At 34.4% G+C, this 25,311-nt stretch overlaps 1 protein-coding gene across 1 annotated transcript in view; it reads left to right on the top strand.

Moving 5' to 3' along the window:
• LOC115430264 (laminin subunit gamma-1-like) overlaps window positions 1-25,311 on the top strand; it is a 312,548-nt gene that overhangs the window by 191,094 nt on the left and 96,143 nt on the right. Inside the window, exon 10 of the mRNA XM_030150206.1 lies at window positions 23,711-23,909. Coding sequence (XP_030006066.1) covers window positions 23,711-23,909 — 199 coding nt within the window. The remainder of the gene's footprint in view (window positions 1-23,710; window positions 23,910-25,311) is intronic.

Raw genomic sequence — 25,311 nt, 5'->3', positions numbered from 1 at the left:
TTATGCGTGCTGTAACATAAATATCAATAATAGGTATTATTCATGATCTACAAACTCAAACTTTCTCCATACCAGAAAGTAAAGGCAACCAAAACTCATTAAAGAGATAGCCCCGATTATATTTATCCAAAGTCAGTTTCTCTAAAGGTAAAAAAGAAAACAGTTGGTCATGGAAGATCTTAAAAGATGGAGGGGAGTCATTTTTCCAAAATAAAAGTATGCATTTCTTTGCGAAGTAAGTGATCAAAATTAGTATCCTGCATTTTTTATCATCTAACTGTACCTATGGAGTATTTTTGAGATTTTCATATTTATGTCTTTGAAACACTTAAATATGACAGTATTTATGAGTTGGGTTTCACTTATACATATATCACATGAGTATGCTGTTGTTTCATATATCCATGCTGACAGTGCTAAAGGTTTGCCACCATATGCAGTTCAGGCCACCTCTGTTTATGGTCTGAGTGAACAGATCTCAAAATGTCATCCATGCATGCTGTAATTAGGTGAGTCATACTGATGCCAAATCTGAATTAGGCCTTTGTAGCCGTTTGTGTGTCAGAGTGAAATGGACAAAAGGACCTGAAACAGACTGAGGCCAGAGTAGACACAGCAGACAGGGATGTAACCATGGTCCCACCCATCTATAGTCCCTGCACGGTGCTTGTAATGGCTGGGGGCTACCTAAAGGTCAGCGCTCAGAAACATCTTCATCACAGAAAAACAAGAAGAGAGTAAGAAAATACAGGTAGATTACAGGCAAACACAACATCATACCTTTATAGTGGGTTGTAAGTGACATATTTGGTTATTCAGGGTGGGGAAGCAAAATTTACAATATTTTGAGGCAGGGATTGAAAGACAGTGTATGACCAATTAGTTTTTTGAAAGTAATGAGAACTTATTTGCCACAAGAAAATTGACATAATAGAAAATGTTTTTATTCTATGTGTCCTCCTTCTTTCTCAATAACTGCCTTCACACGCTTCCTGAAACTTGCGCAAGTGTTCCTCAAATATTCGGGTGACAACTTCTCCCATTCTTCTTTAATAGTATCTTTAAGAAAGTCGACATTGCTGTGTGATGTTCTATTGGTAGCATGTTCTAAAATGCCCCAAACAGCATAATCCAGAGGGTTTAGATCTGGGCTAGAAGGCGGCCATAAACACGATTCCCAAAAATTGCTAAAGTTGGATTTGCAGAAATCTTGTATTATTCTAGCTGTGTGGGCTGGAGCACCATCCTGTGTCCATACATACACTGAACAAAAATATAAACGCACCACTTTTGTTTTTGCTCCCATTTTTCATGAGCTGAACTCAAAGATCTAAAACTTTTTCTACGAACACAAAAGGCCTATTTCTGTCAAATATTGTTCATAAATTTGTCTAAATCTGTGTTAGTGAGCACGTCTCCTTTGTCCTTTGCTGAGATAATCCATCCACCTCACAGGTGTGGCATATCAAGATGCTGATTAGACAACATGATTTTTGCACAGGTGTGACTTAGGCTGGGCACGATAAAAGGAAGGACACTCTAAAATGTGCAGTTTTACTGTATTGGGTGGTCCAGGGGGGTCAGAAAACCAGTCAGTATTTGGTGTGACCACCATTTTCCTCGCACAGTCTTCTTCATGAATTCTCTGAAACAACTTTGGAGATGGCTTATGGTAGAGAAATGAACATTCAATTCACAGGCAAAAGCTCTGGTGGAGATTCCTGAAGTCAGCATGCCAATTTTAGATTAGATTAGATTAGATTCAACTTTATTGTCATTACTCAGTATACAGGGTAACGAAATGCAGTTAGCATCCAATCAGAAGTGCAAAACAACAGAAGTGCAGTATAATACAGTTAAATATCGTATGTACAGGTAAGTAATATGTACAGATTAGTGCAGTTATGTACAACTAGTGCAAATAAGGTGGTTAAATTAAATATTGAATGTGCAGTTGAATATATAGTTGAATAAATAGGATGTTCATTACAGAATATACACATATACATACATACATATATACACCTATGCATGCACACAAAGCTTAAGTGTGGATGTAAGCATATACATATATACACACACATGCAATATTGGTTGTGTGATATAGATTTAACAGTAAGGAGTATTGATGAATGTGTACAGCTATGGAACCAGATGTGTAGTTATCAGTGCATAGTAATACTATACACATAGTATCAGTGTATAGTAATCAATTGCACATTCCCTCAAAACTTGTGACATCTGTGGCATTGTGCTGTGTGATAAAACTGCACATTTTGGAGTGGCCTTTTATTGTGGCCAGCCTAAGGCACACCTGTGCAAAAATCCTGCTGTCTAATCAGCATCTTGATATGCCACACCTGTGAGGTGGATGGATTATCTCAGCAAAGAAGAAGTGTTCACTAACACAAATTTAGACAGATTTGTGAACAATATTTGAGAGAAATAAACCTTGTGTGTACACAGAAAAAGTTTTAGATCTTTGAGTTCAGCTCATGACAAATGGGAGCAAAAACAAAAGTGGTGCGTTTATATTTTTGTTGAGTGTAATTTCCATCTGGGTAGTTTGCTTTAAGCCATGGCAACACCTGGTATCTCAGAGTCTTGTAGTAAGTATTAAAATTGATTTTTTCATCAGCTTTGTAGAATTTTATAGGCATTTTCTTTCCATCGGAAGCCACAACACCAAAAGCCATAACTTGAGCTGGATGTTTTGTTCTGAAAGTCCCCTTAACCTCAGCTTTTGATTTTGCGATAAATCTGTCATTTCTGCGGTTCAGGACAGCATCGACAGTGAAGATCTTTTCATCTGAAAAGATCGTTACAATGGAGGACTTTTTCTTGAACCATGTAATAATTTTCTTGCACCTTTCCGATCTCTTTTCCTTCATAGCTGTTGTCAACAAGTGTTTTGGTGTTCTTGTGTAAGATTTGAACTTCAAATCATATTTTACTGCATTTCTAACGGTCTGGTTGTCTACCTCAAGTTCAGTTTCCATTTTTCTCATGGATTTGGTTGGATCCTTTAGGATTTTGGATTTGAGAGCTTTAATAAAAGCTTTGGTACGTTTTTTGTTGCTTCCTCCACTTCCAGACTTTCTCGTAATAGTTTTGCTCATAGTCATTCTCTTCTTTCCATTATAAACAGTCTTTATGGACACTCCAACTATTTTTGAAATCTCCTTTGGTGTGATGAGTGCATTCAGCAAATCACACACTCTTTGACGTTTGCTTTCCTGATTACTCATATGGGCAAAAGTTTCTGAAAAGGTATGGATAATAGTGTTAGGTATGATTATGACGTCAATATATGTTTGGTTTCAAAACAATTGACGTAGTGCCTGCTGAGAAAAAACAACTAAATGTTCATTGTAAATTTTGCTTCCCCACCCTGTATATTGTTTTATTTATTTATTATTTTTTTTTTTTAGGAAAATCTTAAGTGCTTTTAAAGCCCTGCACTGAGTTTTGGCATCTAATGAATAATTTGGCCTAACCATATTATAATATACTTAGTGTCATGAAAAATTAATAATATGTATATTTGGAGATAATTTAACTTGGTTTGGGGTTACCTTCATGTTAAAGAAGGAAGCACTGGTCATTAGTAGGGTTGTAAGAAAATATCAGTTCTGCAATATATCTCGATATTTCATTTCACAATACTGTATCGATATTTTTTAGGTATTTATTCAAATGCAGATATTGTGGAGGTTCATTTTTGCTTTTTGTTTGTATTTTATTTATTATTATTATTATTATTTAACACTTATTTATTAAAAAATGTTAGTTCTTTTGTTGGGATTGCACAAAAATAATGTTCTGATGTTAGTTCTAAACTAATAGAATATGAACATTTGAACAGGATCTTAAACTGTAATGTCTGTAAAACAAAATTTAACTTTTAACACAGGAACATTTTGTGATGTAGCATTAGATCCTGTTCTGATCAAATAAAAATGTGTTTAGTATTTGTGCATATTTCTGGTGTAATTCAATTCTTCTTGGAAATAATCAATTCAAAAAAAGAAACAAACAAAAAATTGCCTTTTTAACAGTATTGTGATATATTGTGATATATTGTATTGTGGTCCTAGTATTGTGATTTGTATTGTATTACCAGATTCTTGCATACCCCTAGCCTTTAGAGTTAGTTAGTTTATTAGAGTTAAGCTGAATAAATAAATTATTAGTTGTTTCAAAATATCCTACTTTATTAATTATTCTAATAGCTCTTTTTTTGTTGTTGTTGTTGTTGTAATTTTACTAATGTATCTATACTAGTTTTTCCTGCATTCCCCCATATTTCTGCACAATATGTTAAGTAGGGCATAACCAAAGAACAGTATATCATGTATAGGCTGTTTTTTTTTAATTTTTTTAAAATTTTCATTTATTTTATTTCATGTAACGTTACATGTGAAAAATTGTTTTGTATGATTATATTGTATGTTTTTTGCATTGGCTAGTTGTAAAGATTATTGTAAGGACCCCAGGAAGAATAGCTGTAGCAATGGTACAGCTAATAGGGATCCTAAATAAATAAATACAGAAAGTCCAAATGCAGACGTCGTGCGTGTTAGGAATGAAAAAAATACAGCTAACTGTGTTACTCGTCATGTGAGCAACATATACAAAACAGGCACCTGAGTGTTTTTAATGGCACTAAGTATAGTACTTTATACACTGAAAAGTACCACCATCCCAACCTTTAACCATTACCTCAGAATATTAGCATTAGATTCAAAGCAGAGAAATGTACCCACACTGATGCACTGTTTTGTTTTTTAATGCTTTCTATTTTTGGTCTCAACACCTGCAGTGAAATGAAAACACAATGGCTCCTTCATTGACATTTTTTGAAAAAAGCTTGCAAACACCTTTTGTGTGGGTTGAACAAAAACCCTCTCAGATAGGACCGGTCACTGAAATGATCTCATTAAGGACAGACAGATATTTGTTCTAACTTCACCACAGAGTTACACTTTGGATTCTTATTTGTTTCCTGATTTAAAATGTATGTCCAAGATAAATCAGTACTGGTAGCTGCTTGGGCGAATTTAATTTGCATGTATACAAGTCTGTATGTGTAATCTGTAGTGATTTAAAACTCCCCTATAAATTACCCCCCCCTCCCTTGCTTTTATGTGTTTTAGGTTCTGATCACATACAGCGCCTGCAGGTAGTGCAGCTCAGTGCCTTCCTCTGTCCTGACAGTGTTGGACTTGTTTAAAAGTTTAAAGTTTGTCCATGCAGCCTTTGCCCTCACACTGTCTGCATGGTGGTCGATGTTAGAGCCTCAGTGGGACTTGTGTTTGTGCAAGGCAGCAGTGATTTAATTGAAATGGAGTTGATTTAATTTGGTTGGAGCAGAGTCTAAACCCCCTGATTGATCGTGAGCTCCTCCGCCATTCCCCAAAAGTTATATGGGCATCTATCACTTTTTGTGATGGCATTTTTATGTGTTCCTGGCGGGGTGTCAACAGAGGCACAGTCTGTGGACTTCAGATCAATCTAACAGTCTCATAGAGACAGAATGGAAATAGAGTGGCACAGACGAAGGCATTGGCTTCTTTCTTGATGTTTTTAGCCGTGCTAGTGGCATCCCTCTGGAGATGAGATTTTTCCATTACTTTAATCCAGACTGAAATGGTTCAACAGCTATTGGATGGATTCCTACACATATTTTTATCATGAAGACCTGAAGTCCTAGACATTTAGGGCCAGATTTACTAATGCTGCATTTCCACTATGTGGTATCGGCTCGACTCAACTCAACTCAACTCGGCCTTTTTGCGTTTCCATTACAAAAAAGGACCTGGAATCTGGTACCTGGTACTAGTTTTTTGGTATCACCTCTGCTGAGGTACCAAGATTGGGGAACAGATACTATACTCAGTGCCAATGAAAATGCAACACTTGAATGTGTTTTATTGTTCCTGAGCTGCATCAATATGTTTAAGTTTCACCTGTATAAAATAATCCCAGACAATTTCTTAACAACCTGAGACGGGTTGAGCTATTGTCACGCTTGAATGAACTTGTCATTTTTGGATTTAGCGGTGCAAAATAGTCCTAATTCAGTTGAAAAAACCTAGACAACTTGCAAAAAACATTTCCCAGTGCAATCATCAGATCAAGTGGAGAAGTACATGCTACAAGAGTCCCCTAAAGTGTGTGTGGGGGGTGCATACATTCTTCCGTCATTCCGAAAATGTTCTCTGCGTCTTGTTTCATGGTTTCAGTGTCTTCTTTTTGTGACAATAACCGCAGCCATGTTTGCACAATTCCACATCCAAACCATTTGCTCCTCCCTTTGAGACATGTTAAATATAGACACAGTTTCTATCAGCAAAATTCTTTTCTGGTTTGATAAATCACTTTGCATGTGCTAAATTAACCCTTTCATGCATAGTGGTCACTACAGTGGACAGTTATTCTACAGCTGTTTTATTGTATATTCATGGATTTTGTTGTTTTACTTGCATATCAACCAACACAGTGGACACTTATGCAACACCCCATATATTACAATTCATACCATTACTGTTCCTGTTCTTGCTAAACCTGATCTGCAGTAACGTATCTGAGTCTAAATCAATTGCTAATTGTTATTAGACTGTAATTTAAATTTCTTTTAAAACAATTTTTTTTTTTTTTTGCATATTATCTGATTGAGTAATAACTAGTATTATAGTATGTTAAAATGTGAGGAAAAATCAGATTCACAGCATTAAAAATTATTTTATTTCATAGTTTTCGCACAGTATGTCAGTAAATACATGCTTCTTTGCTTCAAAAATTAAATGTATGGTGTCCAGCTGAGGGGACATTTTTGTAACTCCATGAAAAATAGTTTCATAAAGAAATTTCAATCACATTGTTTTTTTCATGCCTAAAGAGGAATAAAAACATTCAGGAAAAAAATCTTTATTTCAGTAATCATAATTCATGCATGAAAGGGTTAATATATTTACATTTTCTCCTCCCACCACATGCACAACTGTGTGTAAATGCCCCATATTGTGTATTCATTGTGGCAAATGTACTAACCGATGCAGACACACTATTTTGCACCTTTGTAAGATGCAACCCTTAGTCTGCACTGTTAGTAAATCAGATTATACACTTTTTTTTTTATGTACGCAGTGAGTTTGCACACGTTTTTATACACGCAAACTTTTAGTAGATCCGACCCTAAGTGTGTACATTTTAGCGAGTTTATGTAGACCATGGGGAAATGTTTTAAAATGCATAATTCTATTTAAAAAGCAAAATATCACTCCTTTAAGAGATGAGAAGCTACTCAGTGCATCAGTTTAAACTTGTTGAAACATATTAACCACTGCAGTAATCATCCAATGGAAGCATTTTGCCTTATTTGTTGAGTTAAATCCAGATGTAGACTTTTGTTTGGTCTCACTGTGAATATATATATAGCTCAAATATATGTAGCTCTGGGCAGTTACAGTGGCGTCAGCAGCCTTGTTTCTTTCTCAACTTGTTTTTTTTTTTTTTTTTTTTTTTTTTTTTTTGTGCAGCTGGCTAAAAAGCAAAAAAAGATGGTGAATGAACAATGATACAAAGTGCAAGGAAGTGAAAACATGTATTTTTTGCTTCCACTGCTACTACTATTACTACACTGTAAGCCCGGACTTTGTATTTACTAAAATGTTTTAATTATAAGCTACTTAAATGATTTCAGCTGTTTTACATTACTGTAAAATGTTCAGTATATTCTACTAATTTGTAGACATAGTCAAAAGTACAAAAACAGTTTAAGTTGAATGGATTTAAATCACTAAGTTTTAGTCATGACCACACCTTTTTTTTTTTTTTTTTTATCTCTGCATTGCATTGTGGGTATTGGGCATATTGTTGAAAATGTGTTATTTTTTTGTGCAGGGGTTCAGCGGGGTTGTGGTGTCAGTGTTAATTTGGACTTAATGTGTGTATGTCAGTGTTTATTTGCCCTTTTGTGTTTATTTTTGTATTTTTGTAGAGCTGCACCATGAGTCAGAGCCATAGGAAGAACATCGTTTCTGTTCAGAGTAAATCTTGTACTTTTACCAAATTAAAAGCACTTCCTATACTGGTAAATTATATTAAGCTAACTCCCTGCCTAACTTCCATCCATGCTACAATATATTAAGTTTAATAACTATGCAACGCAATTTATATAGCAGAAGATTTTAACTTAAATCAACTTGGAATTGAGTTCAATGACCTGATGATATGAAGTTGTAGATTATACAAAGGAATTGACATTGGAACAAATTTTAAGTTAAATTAACTTGGCATTTAGTGTGTTGGACTTAAAATAGCTATTCCATTCAAATCGAGCATTTAAGTTTAATACACTCAAGTTTTCATTACTCATTAATTAATTTTTTTAAGGCAACAGGTTTACAGTTACATTACTTAAAAATTTCGATGTAATCAGTTTCAACTATTTTTTTGAGTTAAATTAACTTATTGGGGTTTACAGTGTACTACTACTATGATGATGAAGAAGATGATGATTGTTAGAATTATTATTATCATCATCATCATCATTATTGTTGTTATTATTATTATTATTATTATTATTATTACTATTATTGTCATGATCGTTATTATTATTTTTATTAATAGAAGTTTTTTAAAAAAATGTTGTAATTGTATGGAAAGAAATACAAGATGGTAAAAGACCCAGTACATTTACATTCAGCCAGATGGCAAACCTTCTTTTCGTTCTCTCCTATTTGTTATATGAGATATAATGAATATAAATCCATGGCAATACCCAGACAGCAGATCACACTTCCACATGAATAATCTTTTCATTGCTATTTTACAGTGATTCATTAGTTTGCAGAAGTGTTAGCCATAGGGCCAGTCCTGGCTGGGATTTGACTAATTATGCTTTGCTTCCTCTGTCACTGTGTACTCCTGAAAAAAAGACCCAAAACCCACAAAAAAAAAAAAAAAAAAAAGACAAACCAGAGAAGCCACATGAATGAAAATCAGACTCCAGCAGAGTAATGGCCACCCAGCTCCAGTATATCTGAAACATAACCACTCATAACCATAAGGGAGTCCTTTAGGAGAGAATATTAGCTTAGTCACACAATAGTATTACTGGGCTCATTACCCACCGTTATGCAAGGAGTGTGCTGTATATTTCCTATTAATCATTTCAAAAGTAATATCTGTTGACTTTTATTTTCTGTGAACATGAGTTTCTTACATTACTCATTATTACCGTGTGTCGCTCCCCAAATGTAAGTAATTACCACTTTTCTGTTCCCTTAAAATAGTGACTCTACTGAGACCTCTCTCATTTATAAACCTAATGCTACGACGATCAGGTTGTGGATGTTATTGTGTTTCGAGCAGTGGGAGCTTTATTTGTCTGAGTGACTGGCTGGAGGAAACAACTGATGTAAAATACAGCAGGTCATCAGTTAGGATTCAGCGTAGGGTTTGCAGCTTTACAAAAATCTTCAGAGTTGTTTGGTAGAAATACATTTAATGAGCAAATGAGAAAAACACTCCCTACCTTTATCTAGCAAATACTTCAGATTATTCCACTGGATAATTACTGCAGATAGTCGTTATTATTGTTCGTTAACAGAGAGTGTAAAGATTGGAGGGTGTTTCAACGGATAAAGGTCATGTGGTCTGATGAGTCCAGATTGACCCTGGCCTAGAATGATGGATGTATCAGGGTGGGAAGAGAGATGGCCTGGGGATGTAAGAAAATATCGGCATCATAATATATCGTGATATTTCACTTCACCATACAGCAGGGGTGTCAAACTCATTTTTGTCCGGAGGCCACATTCAGTCCAATTTAATCTGAAGTGGGCCGGACCAGTAAAATAATAGCATGACAGCCAATAAATAATGACAGCTCCAATTTGTTTTATTGCAAAAAATAACATTCAACTTTGCCAATATTGACATTTACAAACTATCCAAACAAAAAGGATGTGAATAACCTGAAAAAAATGCAATTTGTTAAGAAATATAAGTAAAATTTTGCCAATATTATGCCTCGACTTATCATTTATACATATGCATTACAGATCAGATCTACAAAGAATACGAAGAATACTGTTAAAATTCCACTTAATTTTCTTTAGACATTTCAGGTTGTTCATATTTGTTCAGGTTATTTGCATTTTATTGTTAAAGGATAGTTTGTTAATGTAAACATTTTCATAATTTAATGTTTTTTTGCACTAAATCAAAAAGAAAAATTGGTGTTCTCATTATTTATAGGTTTTTATGGTATTATTTTTGAGTTTGTTGCCCAAACTTGCCCTTTGCAAATTCATCCCGCGGGCTGGATTGGAACCTTTGGCGGGCCGGTTTTGGCCCCCAGGCCGCATGTTTGAAACCTGTGCCATACAGTATCGATATTAAAAAGTACTGTATCGATATTTTTAGGTATTTAGTTAAATGCAGATATTGTGGAGGTTCATTTTTGTTTTTTTGTTTTTAAAGCTCTTTTCTTTCTATATTCACATGGGCATTTTTGTTTTGTTGTTTGTATATTAAAAATGTAGTATTGTGATATTGCAGGTCATTAATGTAGTTTTTTAAACTGATAATGCTGTTGTGTTGAATAATGGATACTTCAATCATCCTAAAAGCACTTTTTACTGTCTGAAAGAAGCAAATGTTAGTTTTTTTTATTGGGAATTCACAAAAATAATGTTCTGATGTTGGATGATTCAGGGACTGAACACTACGTATTGTTTTCGCAATAGAACATGAACATTTAAGCAGGATCTTAAACTGTAATATCTGTAAAACATTATTGGTTCATTTATTTATTTGAGTGTTTTTTTTGTACCAGTAAAGCCACATGTTAAAATTTTATTTATCCAAATGCTGCCCTATAAGTTTTCCAGGAAATAATCTTTTAAAAACAGAAACAAAACAAAAAATATCGCCTTGTTAACAGTATCGTAATATATCACAATATATCGTATTGTGATCCTAGTATTGTGATTTGTATCGTATCGCCAGATTCTTGCCGATACACAGCCCTAATCATGCCCAGTGCCTACAGTACAAGCCTGTGGGGGCAGTGCTATGTTCTGCGGTTGCTTCAGTTGGTCAGGTCTATGTTCAGCAACGTTATGCGAAAAAAAAAGGAGGTCACCTGACTACCTGGATACACTGAATGACATGGTTTCAAAGCCATATTCTTTAAAACTGGTGCTGTGGAAAATGGAAAATTGGAAGTGACAAAAATGTTGCTGATTGAAAAATTCTGAGATACTATCTAAGAACACTGGTCTACAAGGAAAATGCTTCCAGAATAAAAGTAATGAAATTTTACCACATGAGAGTCACTGATAAAGAAAAGTCAAGTCAAAAATGCTGGTTGGCTGAAGTTTCCAAGATACAGCCTTGGATCAAAATGTGAAATTCAAGAATTAACGAGAGAATGGGTTTGACTCAAAAGGAATATTTGTCTCAGAGCTACAAGATCTACTTCAAAACACTGTCTGCACATTAGAATACATTCACTTTACAGGTTCTATTTAGTGGAAGATTTATAAAACTATTATATAAATGTACATAAACCAATATATATGTGTAATAACACTTAATCATATACCTTGAAAACATCAGCAAACCGGCACTTTTGTCGTTTATTTTCCAATTAATCTTATTAAAATGCGTAACATTTAGCACATTTAATGTCTGAAGCAAATCATTTCTAAAAAAATGTAGACCAGTGGAATCAGACAGAGTCACTGGATTCTGGAATCAGAAGATTTTACTTGTGGCAACGAGTCAAGTACATACAACAAGATGCAGCAGTTGACTGACTAACACCAGGAAGTCTAAGTTCTTCTGAAAGAATATGGATATTACAGTCATTGGTCTAAATGTCCAAGCATAATGATGTTGATCAAGTTCACCATTGGCTGAGGTTTCCAAAACGCAGTAATGCATGGGTTCAGTGACTGCGTTTATAGTCTTTTTCCATCTACCCTATGGGCACCATGAAACAGAACACATGTAGATAGAGAAGAAATGGTCGACATATCCTGGGTGCTTTTTCATAGAATATGTCATCATGACCCATCCATGACTCGTGCTCTGGACACCTGGTATTTACAGAGAATAGTCTAATATCATATTTCTCCAACAGTCGTTCCTTTTCCATTCCCATTTTGTGAGTGTGTAGTGTAGTTGGTTTTTGTTTGGTGTGTCTGAAAAATAATGTGCTATTCGAGCATGGAACGCCTCCTGGACATGCAAAGTATTCAAAAACAGCCAAAATACACTCAGACTCCAGAGGGTTAATTAAATCTGAACATTGATCAGTAGACACCTTCTTGCACCAAACAAATCTGAACTACAATCGTCTTCTTCAGGGTCTATTCCAAATCCTTTGGTCTGCTTATTTTATTTGGATCGAATGTGGACTTTATTGTTTTTCATTTGGGTCAGATCGTATTCTCATTGCACTTTTTGCTAGCGGACCAAACTTTATAAACAGAAACACATGTGATAAACTGCTGTGGCATTGGACTGAAAAGTCAGGGGCGGGGTGAATCAGAGATGGCGGGTGTTGATGAAAACAAACGTGAAGGTCCTATGTACAGTTAGCATTTTTGGAGTATGTATTCTAGTTTTACAGACACAAATTTACGAAAATAATGTTAATTGTCGAGAAAAGCTCATTCGGAACCAGTTTCGTAACATGGACATCTGACCAAATGTCAATGACACATTCACTCTCCTCATTGGTCCACGTCTGTCCAGGGGTCATGGCTGCTGCTGTTAGCTCTGACTACCTGTGCTGCTCGGCTACTTCCAGCGGCTACGGTGGCTCGTCAAGCACAAAAAGGCACATGGTTCTTTGGTTTGTTTCAGCTCGAGGTCAGTTATGTTTACATCAGAACTGAACCGGCCCAGAGTCCATTTGGCTCGCTTGTTTGATTTGAATCGGAGTTCGCGTGTTTGTATTCACACCTAAAAAAAAAAGTCCAGACTTTCCGGGGAAACAAACTCTGGTCCGTTTTAAACAGACCAAACAAAGTAGATGTGAATACACCCTTAGTTTCATGGGTCTCGAGGGACAACTCAGGAAAATAATGTTTTCTGGGTCATTAAAAAAGACCTACTTACAGCAAAATGGGAGTGAGAAAGGATCTACATTTTTCTCAATTCCAGTTTTCCATTTTCCACAGCACCTGAAGTCAAATAAAGGGCAGTTTTACCATTTTGTTTCTGATTTGATGACAAACAACAGGATACAAGTCCTTTTCTATTTTTTGTTCACAAATTTAAAAAGAAAAAAAAGAAATATGAGTTATTTTCCGCTTTTCAATTACTAATATCAAAACAGAAAGTGGATGGCTGTGACGTACACGAACCATAAAGGCCCATCCAACAGAATACTGTGGGTCTGACTTTCTTTTTTGGCTGGGCTGTATATATTTTACATGCATTACAACAGTTTCACCATCCATCATACTTGTCTAAGATCAATGACGATTCCTGCTGGATGCTGCTTATATTAAAAAGAAAAAAAGCCTTTTTGCAGCATTAAGGCTCCTGTCAGTCTTCATTGTCCCAACACCAAAATTCCTACAGTTTTACTTGTACTTCTTTTCTCTAAACTCGTTGCAGATGCGTATGGAATAATGATGCATGAACAGCGCTCTTTCCCTACAGTCGTTAGAATCCTTTCTTTCTGCGTGGACCTCATTAGGTTCATGAGTTTGTACAGGGTGGGGAAGCCAAATTTACAATGAACATTTAGTTGTTTTTTCTCAGCAGGCACTACGTCAATTGTTTTGAAACCAAACATATATTGATGTCATAATCATACCTAACACTATTATCCATACCTTTTCAGAAACTTTTGCCCATATGAGTAATCAGGAAAGCAAACATCAAAGAGTGTGTGATTTGCTGAATGCACTCGTCACACCAAAGGAGATTTCAAAAATAGTTGGAGTGTCCATAAAGACTGTTTATAATGGAAAGAAGAGAATGACTATGAGCAAAACTATTACCAGAAAGTCTGGAAGATACTATTAAAGAAGAATGGGAGAAGTTGTCACCCGAATATTTGAGGAACACTTGCGCAAGTTTCAGGAAGCGTGTGAAGGCAGTTATTGAGAAAGAAGGAGGACACATAGAATAAAAACATTTTCTATGATGTCAATTTTCTTGTGGTAAATAAATTATCATGACTTTCAAAAAACTAATTGGTCATACACTGTCTTTCAATCCCTGCCTCAAAATATTGTAAATTTTGCTTCCTCACCCTGTATATTTGAATGTAGCCTCTTTGTAATCACCAACATTTTGATTAGTAACTGTATTTTACATACATACATACATACATACATACATACATACATACATACATATACTTTATCACTAGGTGAAAAAGAATCATGTTTATGAAATACTGTTACATGTAATTCAATAAGTACTGTCTTTACTGAGTTATATAAAATTAATATGGGCCATTTTTCCCCCTTCTCTAAACTAAAGACATAAAATCTTATGACTTTTACATATTAATACCTCCAAACTCTCTATGAACACTAAAAGCTCAGAAGACTGGAATCGCTATGATTAATGTTTGAAATTACCATTTTCTTTTTACCTCCAGATCAGGATGGTTAATATGAATAAATAAATAAATAATAAATGAATAAAAACATTTTCTATTATGTCAATTTTCTTGTGGCAAATAAATTCTCATGACTTTCAATAAACTAATTGGTCATACACTGTCTTTCAATCCCTGCCTCAAAATATTGTAAATTTTGCTTCCCCACCCTGTAATTGTAACCAATCACTCCCGCACTGTATATTACGTATAGTTACAACTTGTGTGTGACTACATCAATACATAGCGTTACTTGACCTTAAAGCGAGCTGACATATTGGATTTGTGTAATGCATTTAACATACACAGCTGCCTGGTGTGTTCAGGGTGTCTTGTATGGGCCTACAGCTACAGAGCTGACAAACACTGCTGAGCTCTGTGTGATAAACAGTGATCAGAGCTAAGGCCGCTCTGCGTGTCCTCATGTGTTCAAAGGACAACGAAGGGGGAAAAGCCACAGTTCAGACTAAACACATGCTTCTAAAGCTGTTCATCAAACAGCGCTGTGTACAGTACACAAGGAACATTAAATAGCTCCTAAGAAGTATTTATTTTACCCCAGCTGCTCCAGCTTAACCCACACAGACCCAAACATCCACCGTCAAACAAAACGCATCTACTGATCTAAACTGTTCATCCCCTAACCCAGTGGTTTTCAACCTTGGGGTCACCTGCACTGTAAAAAAAAACAGTAATTTAACAGAATTTTCACTGTTTATTTTACAGATTTTTCCTGTATTTTTAAGATACTGGAAAATATCAATGAAATTACAAAAATAGACTGTGATTTTACATGTCAAATGTAAAATAGCACAAAAAAACTAACTGAATAACCAAAAAAATTCTTTTTTTTTTTAAAGAATTTTTTTCTTTTTTCACAGAAAAATACAGTTAAAATACATTTACAAATGTATCATAATTTCCCAAATATTTCTTTTTTATTTATGAGATTAAACTGTTAATTTAAAGTTTAATACTGTAAGAAAATAAAAAAAAATAAAATGAGATAAAATTACTGACAATTAACCGCAAAAGAAGTATTTGTTCTGTAAGTTTAACAAGACATGTTTGTTAATTGACAAATATCTTGTGTAATTACGGAAGGTTTCACAACAAAAATATTGAATAAATGTATTTTTGTGAATGTATAACATGTATAAGCACTGATAAACTGTCCAAATACAGTTTTTATTAGTGGATTGTACAACTGAGTCTCACTGGAAATTTTATATATTTATAGGTAATTTGATTGTTTTAATACATGAAAATATTCTTTATTAAACATTAAAAAGTCAAAAAAACAAAAAAAAAAAAACCCAAGCAAAATCTCATGTAAAGTTAGGGCAAAAAAATGTATTTTAATTATGGAAAATTATCATATTTTTATGAAATGGTTATTTTCCGTTATTTAACAGTATTTTTTTTTTTTTGGCACCCCTGCTGCCGGAATATTACCCACTAGGGTCATGGGGGTCGCTGGAGCCTATCCCAGCTACGTATGGGAGAAATCACTTCAGAAAGGTTTAATAGAGACAAAAATTAATTCAGAAAGTGCCACAAAAGTCACACTGGATCCTTATGAGTTAAGGAAGATGTTGAGTCAAGTCTGTCGCATGTCTGGCAGCTGCAGGAAATCACAGGTTGGAAGCAGAAAACATTATTTCATGTATATTAGTCAGATCTGGGGGATCCAGACGGCCACTAATGTGCAGTGTGTAGTTTTAAATGCATATTATATGACCCTATATTAAATAACCGTAATAAATAATGTACTATTTTCAGTTCAACATTGTGTAACTTTATTAATCGTAATATATCGATTCATTTATGGGTCCTAAATCTAACCTGGTGTCTTCTTTCAGTCTCGAGTGTCATATTGATCCGTTATTTCATTCAGATTCCTTCCTCTCATTATAGGTTTTTTGTTTTTGTTTTTTTTCCTTTAGGTTCAGATGTTTAGATGTGAGGAGGCTTTGTAAAGAAATTCTAATTGGGAAGGGTTCATCCTAGGCTTCTTTTCTGTCTAATTTTACTTTTTATCCCGAGGCGTCAATATATATTGATTATGAAACTATACAGAGATATGTGGGAGCTCATTTCACGCGTTTTGTCTTCACTCCTGTTTCTGATTGGCTGTAATTATCTATCCTCATTGATTCCAAAGTCACATTGACAGGATTAATGCTATATTGGATTTAGAGAAGATAATGCTGTTCATTACTCATGTAAATGAAAGCTTCTTTCCTTTTATTACAGCTTTGTTTTCATTTCCTACAGTACAGACCCCACAATTGTAAGATAAGACATGCACGGCGCTTCATTCATTCAGGGAGCTACTTGAACTGAAATGGTTTAAGAGCTGATGATTGTGATGCAAAAAAGGATGTGTTGGGTTATGTAAAGCTGTAAAAAGAAAAGGAAAAAAAAAAAAAATGATGCCACAGCTCAACTTTGGAGTTTGGTTTGAAAACTGTAAAAGCCTGCAGCTCATTACAAAACACATTTATGTTCATTTTTCACTGAAAAGAGACAGAGTAATGTGTCACTTGAATACATTTAAACAGCAGTCTTTTTTTTTTTAATGCCTTGACTTTGGAGCAGTTTAGAAAATTGCAAGTGCAGCGACAAAAGTATCTGGAAATATTAATGAGCAATACTAATTTAACAAAAAAAAAACAGATTCAGTAGATTCATTCATCAGTAGGGATGTAACGATATGAACATTTCATATCATGGTTATTGTGACCAAAATGTCACGGTTTTCATTATTATCGTGGTATTATTACCTCTACCGGGAGGTGTTGTGATCACTTTGCTTTGTGTGTTTGCGTGTTTGTTTGTTTGTTAGCAAGATAACTCAAAAAGTTAAGGACGGATTTGGATGAAATTTTCAGGAAATGTTGCTACTGGTACAAGGAAGAAATGATTAAATTTTGGTGGTGATCGGGGGCAGCGGGGGGGGGGGGCAGATCTGTCTTGGCGGAGGTCTGTGCTCTCTGAGTGCTTTTCTTTTTTTTTGTTTTTTCTATCCTCTTTTTTTCTTTTCTTTTTTTTTCTTCTTCTTTTTTTCAGTTTTTTCTTTTTTTTCTCTTTTTATTCTTCTCTTTCTTTTTTTTCTTTTTTCTTCTTTCTTTTTTTATTTAATTGGATTAATTATCTGAGTGCTTTTCTTGTTGAAATTGTGAAAAAAGGTGAACATCCAAAATTAGAGGTGTGCAGGATCCCAAAAAAGTAGAACGTTAAAAAAATAAAGGAAGGTCCGCACAACCAGTGAGCTCCCAAACCATTTAATAGTGACGTTTCGGGCCGAGGCCCTTCATCAGACATCAGCACAATTTCAACAAGATGTCCTGGTTACATTTTTATTTTTTTATTTTTATTTTACCTTTATTTAACCAGGAAAACCTCACTGAGATTAAGAATCTCTTTTTTAAGAGTGTTGTGGTGGAAAAATTTACTTTTTATATTTTATACTCTTTATATTTTATACTGTTAGTATATCTTCTTTTAATGCTGAGTCATTATTAATTATGTGTGATGTTTACCACTCTGTAACACCCCCAACCCAGGAACGGAGTTCTTGCCTTGAGTTAAAACCCAAACACCTAAATGTCTGAATGTGTAGATAGAGGATGGCGCCTGCACTCCAGATAGGATCCAAGCAAGGTTAGAGTGAAGAGGTCATCATGACCTCTTCACGGAGCAGAGAAGGAGTAGTATGGGGTGGTACGATGTACGTAAGGAATGACATCATAGTTTGAGGGGGTTGGATTTGGTTCTATATAATCTTTAGTTTTCTCTTGTTTAAGCAGACTTCACTTACAGAGTTTCTCTGTGATTGACTTCTCAATAAATGCATTTATTTATTTTAACTCTAACTTTCTCTCCTCCTCTTTGTGTGTGGGTTATCAGTTGAACATTTCCATAACAGTGTCCTGGCCAAGGCGGGCAGCAGTACATTAAATAGTTACAGACAGACTTCCATACATAAAACGAATACATAAAAAGCACATAGACAAGTCAAACCTTCCAAAGTCAACTCAAAAAGTGCTCATGAAATGTAGACAAAAGTGCGTCAGGTAAAACATCTGCAGCCAGATGTCTCCCTCTCTAAGTAAAGGTGAAATAAAATAAAATAAATAAAATATATAAAGGAATAACATTACTTTAACACATCACTCCAAGAGGAAGTCAAGTCTTGTGTCAAAAGATAAAAACAGCGGGCTCACCAAAGTGTTGTAGGTCAAATAAAAACATTGATCAAACTGCTTGAGGATGTCGCAGACACAGAGTGGGCTGTGGATGTCAGAAGGGCACTGCACAGATGATAAAAGGCTGCTGTTGGTTGAGCAGGTATTAGACAAACAGACAGTTGAATTGCTCTGAATGACGCCGAAGGCCCCGTGCAAGCAGAATCACCCACTCAAGTCCTTTAGTCCTCCCAACCCCCAGAAGAGCTCAGGATGTACTTCACACACGATTACGCTCAAAAACAAGATGGCAACCAAGCGTGCAACCTGTCAGGTTTTTTTTTTTTTTTTTTTTTTGCCCACCCGCTCACTCTCTGATGTGTTTGAGAGTCGTAGCGTGGTTGGCTTTCCGAAATTGTTGTGATTTGCTCATTTTTTTTCCGAGCACCGTAGCTGATGTAAGAACGTCTACAATAACACGTATTTGTTTATGTTTTCAGCTTTCCGTAGCAAGAGAGGACAAGTCTGCTACCTATTTTTTTTTATTTATTTATTTTTTTCAGATTTTTATTTAGAAATATTGAGAAAAGTTCAACATACATTTAAATTACATTGTGGTCACGTAACAAGTATGTGACCAATGACCAATCTTTCCATTCTCAACATTTCAGTTTTTCTTTTTTTTTTTTTTTTTTTTGTTAATAAACAAAACAATTGAACAATGGATGCATTGTTACATAAAGAAAACACATACGAAAGACCAAGAGACTTTGACCTGCTCTCTCTAAAGAAAAAAAAAAGAAAAATAAATAAATAAATAAAATATGAAAAGTAGAATTAATTAATTACACAAAAAACAGGACAATTCCAGATACATTGTCATTATATTGTCATTTCTTGTACATTTAGGGTTCCAACAGATTGTGTTTGGTAAGTGTGAACAAAAAATATCCACTTTGACCATAGATTTGAAAATTTGTTCATTTGTAATCGAAGGGAGAAGGTTAGTCTTTCCATCTGGTAAATTTCTGCTGCCTATTTTTATATGTCAAAAAATATACAACTTGTTTATGTTTTTCCATTCTCGTACTTTTTGCTAGTGGAGTGTATGTGTGCGGAGAGTCCGGGGGTGGGGTGGTGGTGGTGGTGGTGGGGGTAGTTGTGGCTAGGCTCTTTGAAGTCCTGTTAATGTGCTGTAATGAACCAGAGATGAGAGGGTGGGTAATTACACATAGACTCCTGCAGAGCTCCACGTGGGCTCACAAACACTGAACCTCTGCCCTCACACACCAAATGTGTCCATGCATGCACTCTTTCACTCATTCACTCACTCACAGGAGGAAGAAGAGGAAGGCAGAACAGCATAGGCATGGGCGGTTTATGGGGATAATTATCCCAAAGCTACGACACGCTGTTGAAATGCATGTTCTGCCTCTTCCTTTGCGGATCTTTGTTGAGCCATGCTGCTTTTTTTTTTTTGATTGAAATCTTTATTTAGAGCATGTAGACAGTGAAATCAAAACAAAAATCAACCAACAAATATAAGTACTGGTACGTAAAAGGTTGATAAGCAAAGAAAAGACAAATAAATAAATAAAAAAATAAATAATAGTAGTCATAATAATAAGATAATTAAAATGATTGAAATGAAATTATACATGCTCAAAAAGGAGTAGGAAGAACTAAAAACTTAAATACTCTTACCCCCAATTTCTATTCCTTACGATCACTATATAGAAATTATTACTTTATATGAATATAATAATAATAATAATAATAATAATAATAATAATAATAATAATAATAGTATAACAATATCACACATATGATATTATGGGTATTATCATATGATAATACCCATTTACAAATTATCCTACCAGATATTAACACCAGATATAAAAAAAATTATATAATAATAATAATAATAATAATAATAATAATAATAATAATAATAATAATAATAATAACACTGTCACACATCCTTTTTCCTATATACACTAACATGATAATACCAATTTACAAATTATCCTACCAGATATTAACACCAGATATTAAAAAATATAATAATAATAATAATAATAATAATAATAATAATAACACTGTCACACATCCTTTTTCCTATATACACTAATATGATAATACCCATTTACAAATTATCCTACCAGATATTAACACCAGATATTAATAATAATAATAATAATAATAATAATAATAATAATAATAATAAAAATAATAATAATATCACATCCTTTTTCCTAAATACACTAATATGATAATACCCATTTACAAATTATCCTACCATAAATTAACACTATATATTAATAAAACTAATAATAATAATAATAATAATAATAATAATAATAATAATAATATCACACATCCTTTTTCCTATATACACTAATATGATAATACCCATTTACAAATTATCCTACCAGATATTAACACCAGATATTAATTTAAAAAAAACAAACAAACAAAAAAAACAAACAAACAAAAAAAAATAATAATAATAAAACTTCTGGAGGTTGTGACGGGCTCTCATTGCACTGCAAAGATCTAAATCTTACCAAGTATTTTTGTCATTTCTAGTCAAAATATCTCATCACACTTAAAATAAGACATAATCACCTACAGAGTAACTTGTGAGATATAAGAACTTCTACAAGAAAACCAAAATCTTATAGGAACTGAAGGAGTTTTGCCAAGAAGAATGAGCTAAATTTGACTTCCTCCCACTCCTTTTCGAATGTGCAGATGAAGTCATGTATATGTATAAGTTTTGTTTTATGTTTTTTTGTTTTCTTCCATGACTTCTTAATACCTGTTTTATTTCTAAGGACTAAGTAAGAATACTTTGTCTTGGTGCATATTTGAAACAAACTCAACAAAAATAAATAAACATAAATAAAAAAGCTGTTGAAGATGTCTCACCATAATCATACTGGAGTGATTTTCACCTCTTTTAATACTTTTTCTCTCTTCAGCATTGAGTCAAAATGTGCCAAAGCAGCAGCTGTTCTGGTGTTGGTGACGTGCATCACATGCTTTACTGTATTTGTCATAAAATTAGACTTTTAGAATCATCTTTTAAATTTAGAAACATGTATGACTGATTTAGGAAAACTTTGTGTCAGTAGTTATATTAGTCCCACCATTGGGCCCAATATGCTAATTAATAAAATAACAGACGTTCAAAATGGTCAAAAAATATTGAGACAGGGTCATTTTTGTTGACATGGTCATTGAAACATACAAAAACTTTACTCAGTGTTGAATTTTTGTAATTTTTCTAAATCCTCGACCTCTATATTTCTGAAATAACTTATATTTTTGACATAAATAATCATTTTAAAACAAGAACTAACCGTCTGGTTTCTTTAACTCTAATGGAGGAACAAGAATAAGCCTCAAATAGTCAAATATTGATCATATTAAATACTGATTTGACAGTCATTCGATCACTAATGACAACAGTTGACATTAATATATATTTTTATGATAATATTTCAGATCAATAGGAATGGGAAGTCCTCCAAACTGTGATGTGTCCAAACATTTTGTCCCTGTATTGTTAAATACATTATCAGATACTAATTACATTACAATATTATTCCTATGTTGTAATTTTCTTACAAATATTTTGAGTTTAATTTATGTTTAAGTGCATCGGAAGGGACGTGACTTCGGCTCTTTATAATGGTTATAATGATTGTGTAAAGTTTACCATTTCAGTGTGCTGTGTAATATGTCATGTTATGTTACACTTCCTCAATTTCCTGATCAATAGGATCAATAAAGTTCTATCTAATCTAATCTAATCTAGTATGCTATGTTATGCTTTGTTACGCTATGGTATGCTGTGCTATGATATGCTATGTTATGCTATTTTACACTATGCTATACTATGCTATGTTATGTTATGCTATATCATGCTGTGCTGTGCTATGTTATACACTGTTGCCCAGAGTTGGAATAATTTAGTTTTTAGACACATTCCTTTTTTTATTCCTATTTATACACATCAGTAATTATCTTTGACCTGATGCAATGACATAATGAGTCCCAGTCACACTTTATCTATTACATCACAATGACTTCACAAATATTTTATTCCAATTTTATGGGCAATTATATTATATTATATTATATTATATTATATTATATTATATTATATTATATTATATTATATTATAATAAAAAATTATGTGCAATGATCGTGCAATAAACAGTACAGTAAACTGTGCAATAAACCTGTAGCATGATCAGCATGTGCACGGCTGTAAATAGTGTATATAGTTTTCTTGATTTGTGTTTTTCTTGATTTTGCACGTCTTTTGCTTTTGTGTGCTTTTGTACTTTGCTGCTGTAAACCTGGAATTTCCCCTTGTGGGGCTAATAAAGATATATCTTATCTTATCTTATCTTATCTTATCTTATCTTATTATATTTAACCTCCTAAGACCCAGGAAATGTCAGCAAAGTACCAGCTTCTTTTGTTTTTTATTAAATAAGTGCCTATATTGGAAACATCATGATGCAACAGTTTTTTCGGATGCAGTTTTTAAATTTTTTATGGAATGTCCTTTGTGGTGGATAGTTTTCTTTTCTTTTCTTTTCTTTTCTGTTTTTTTTTTTTTTTTTGGATAAAGTTGTGAAACTCTTAGAAAACCCATAGCTGGGTCTTAGGAGGTTGGAAAAATCCCACATGTTCTAATAAATATGTCCAAACATGTATTTCTATATGTAACACACTTGCACACACAGTTCGGTCTGTTTCCCACACTGATAGGTAACTAGTCTGAGACAACAGTATATGTACTGTATATAAAAAGCTCCCTCCCTCACCTCTGACATCCCACCTTTGCCTCTCCCTCGCTAGAGAAATTCCTGGGTCAGCAGGTCCACAGCTATGGCCAGCTTCTTTTCATCACCTTCACTTCTGAGGTGCCTGAGCTGCTCCCAGAACGTGTCACCCTGTTCCTCCAAGGCTCTGGGATCACCCTCTCCGCTGACCTTTCACCTCAGCTGGTGCTTGACCACCACCCCGGCCTCACGCCTAGGTGCACCTTTACCATAAGGTACATTAATGGAGGGGGGGGGGTCTGCGTGAGCATGCATGTGGGCTACTGGTTTGTTTTGTTGTGTTCTTTTTTTTTTTTTTTTACTGTTGAATTTCAGTCTCCCAGGAAAAAAAAAGAGCGTTTGTTTGAATGTGCACATGAGAACGGATGTCGGGATGTTTGTTTTTGTCGGCATCTCTGCGTCTCCCTTTTGCCTGACTTGTTCCTTGTTACAATACATGCGGAGTCCGCAGAGTAAAGTCTATCCAGGACACCCATGTACTGATTACAGCTCACCCACATTGACTGTGCTGTCATGCTCCCAGCAGAACGCCGGGATATGAATGCGGTGATGAGCCAGCTCCCCCATGCGCTGGCTGTCAACTAGATCTGGCAGCTACAGAGCCGCAGTCATGCATTTCCATTTTTCCGTTTTATACGTTTAGAAGATGGTTTTAGTACCTGGAGAGGCTTAAATTGGGCTCAGCAGTGGGATAACATTCTCAAAAGTCACCAAAACTGTGCAAAAGAAATAGTAATATGAAACCTATCAGTAAAATGTGCAAAACATGGGTGTTATTTGACTCCTTTATAAAAAGTTTTTCCTTTAACCCTTTAACCCACAGGTGTCAAACATGCGGCCCGGGGGCCAAATCCGACCCGCCAAAGGGTCCAATCTGGCCCGCGGGATGAATTTGCAAAGTGCAAGATAGGGCATTAAACTCAAAAATAATATAATAACCTATAAATAATGACAACACCAATTTTTTCTCTTTGATTTAGTGCAAAAAACATTAAATTATGAAAATATTTACGTTAAAAAACTATCCTTTAACAATAACATGTGAATAACTTGAACAAAATGAAGACATGAAGAAAATTAAGTGCAATTTTTAACAATTTTCTGCCTGTTACTAAACATTTTAGTGCATATGTATAAATGATAAGTCGAGACATAGTATTGATAAAATTGTACTTTTAATTCTCAACAAATTCCTTTTTTTTTTCAGGTTATTCACATCCGTTTTGTTTGGGTAGTTTGTAAATGTAAATATTGGCATAACTGAACGTTATTTTTTGCACTAAAACAATTTGGAGATGTCATTATTTATTGGTTATCATGTTATTATTTTACTGGTTTGGCCCACTTCAGATTAATTTGGGCTGAATGTGGCCCCCGAAAGAAAATGAGTTTGACACCTCTGCTTTAACCTCTGACGTGACTGTGGTGCTCGTTCTGAATGTATGGTTTATTTTAAATATTCATAAAAATTTAAATGTTTGGTATCATTTCATGCACAGAAGACTCGATCCCTCCAGTTAACCTAGAAAAAATTGTGGCCTTTTTATCTTTACTAGCTAGGTGTACCACGCTTTTCAAATGGAGGGACTCATCACCTCCAACACACGATCAGTGGAT

Source organism: Sphaeramia orbicularis, chromosome 12, assembly GCF_902148855.1.
Source record: "Sphaeramia orbicularis chromosome 12, fSphaOr1.1, whole genome shotgun sequence".
In the NCBI taxonomy this organism is placed as follows: domain Eukaryota; kingdom Metazoa; phylum Chordata; class Actinopteri; order Kurtiformes; family Apogonidae; genus Sphaeramia; species Sphaeramia orbicularis.
This window is presented reverse-complemented; position numbering and strand designations above follow the sequence as displayed.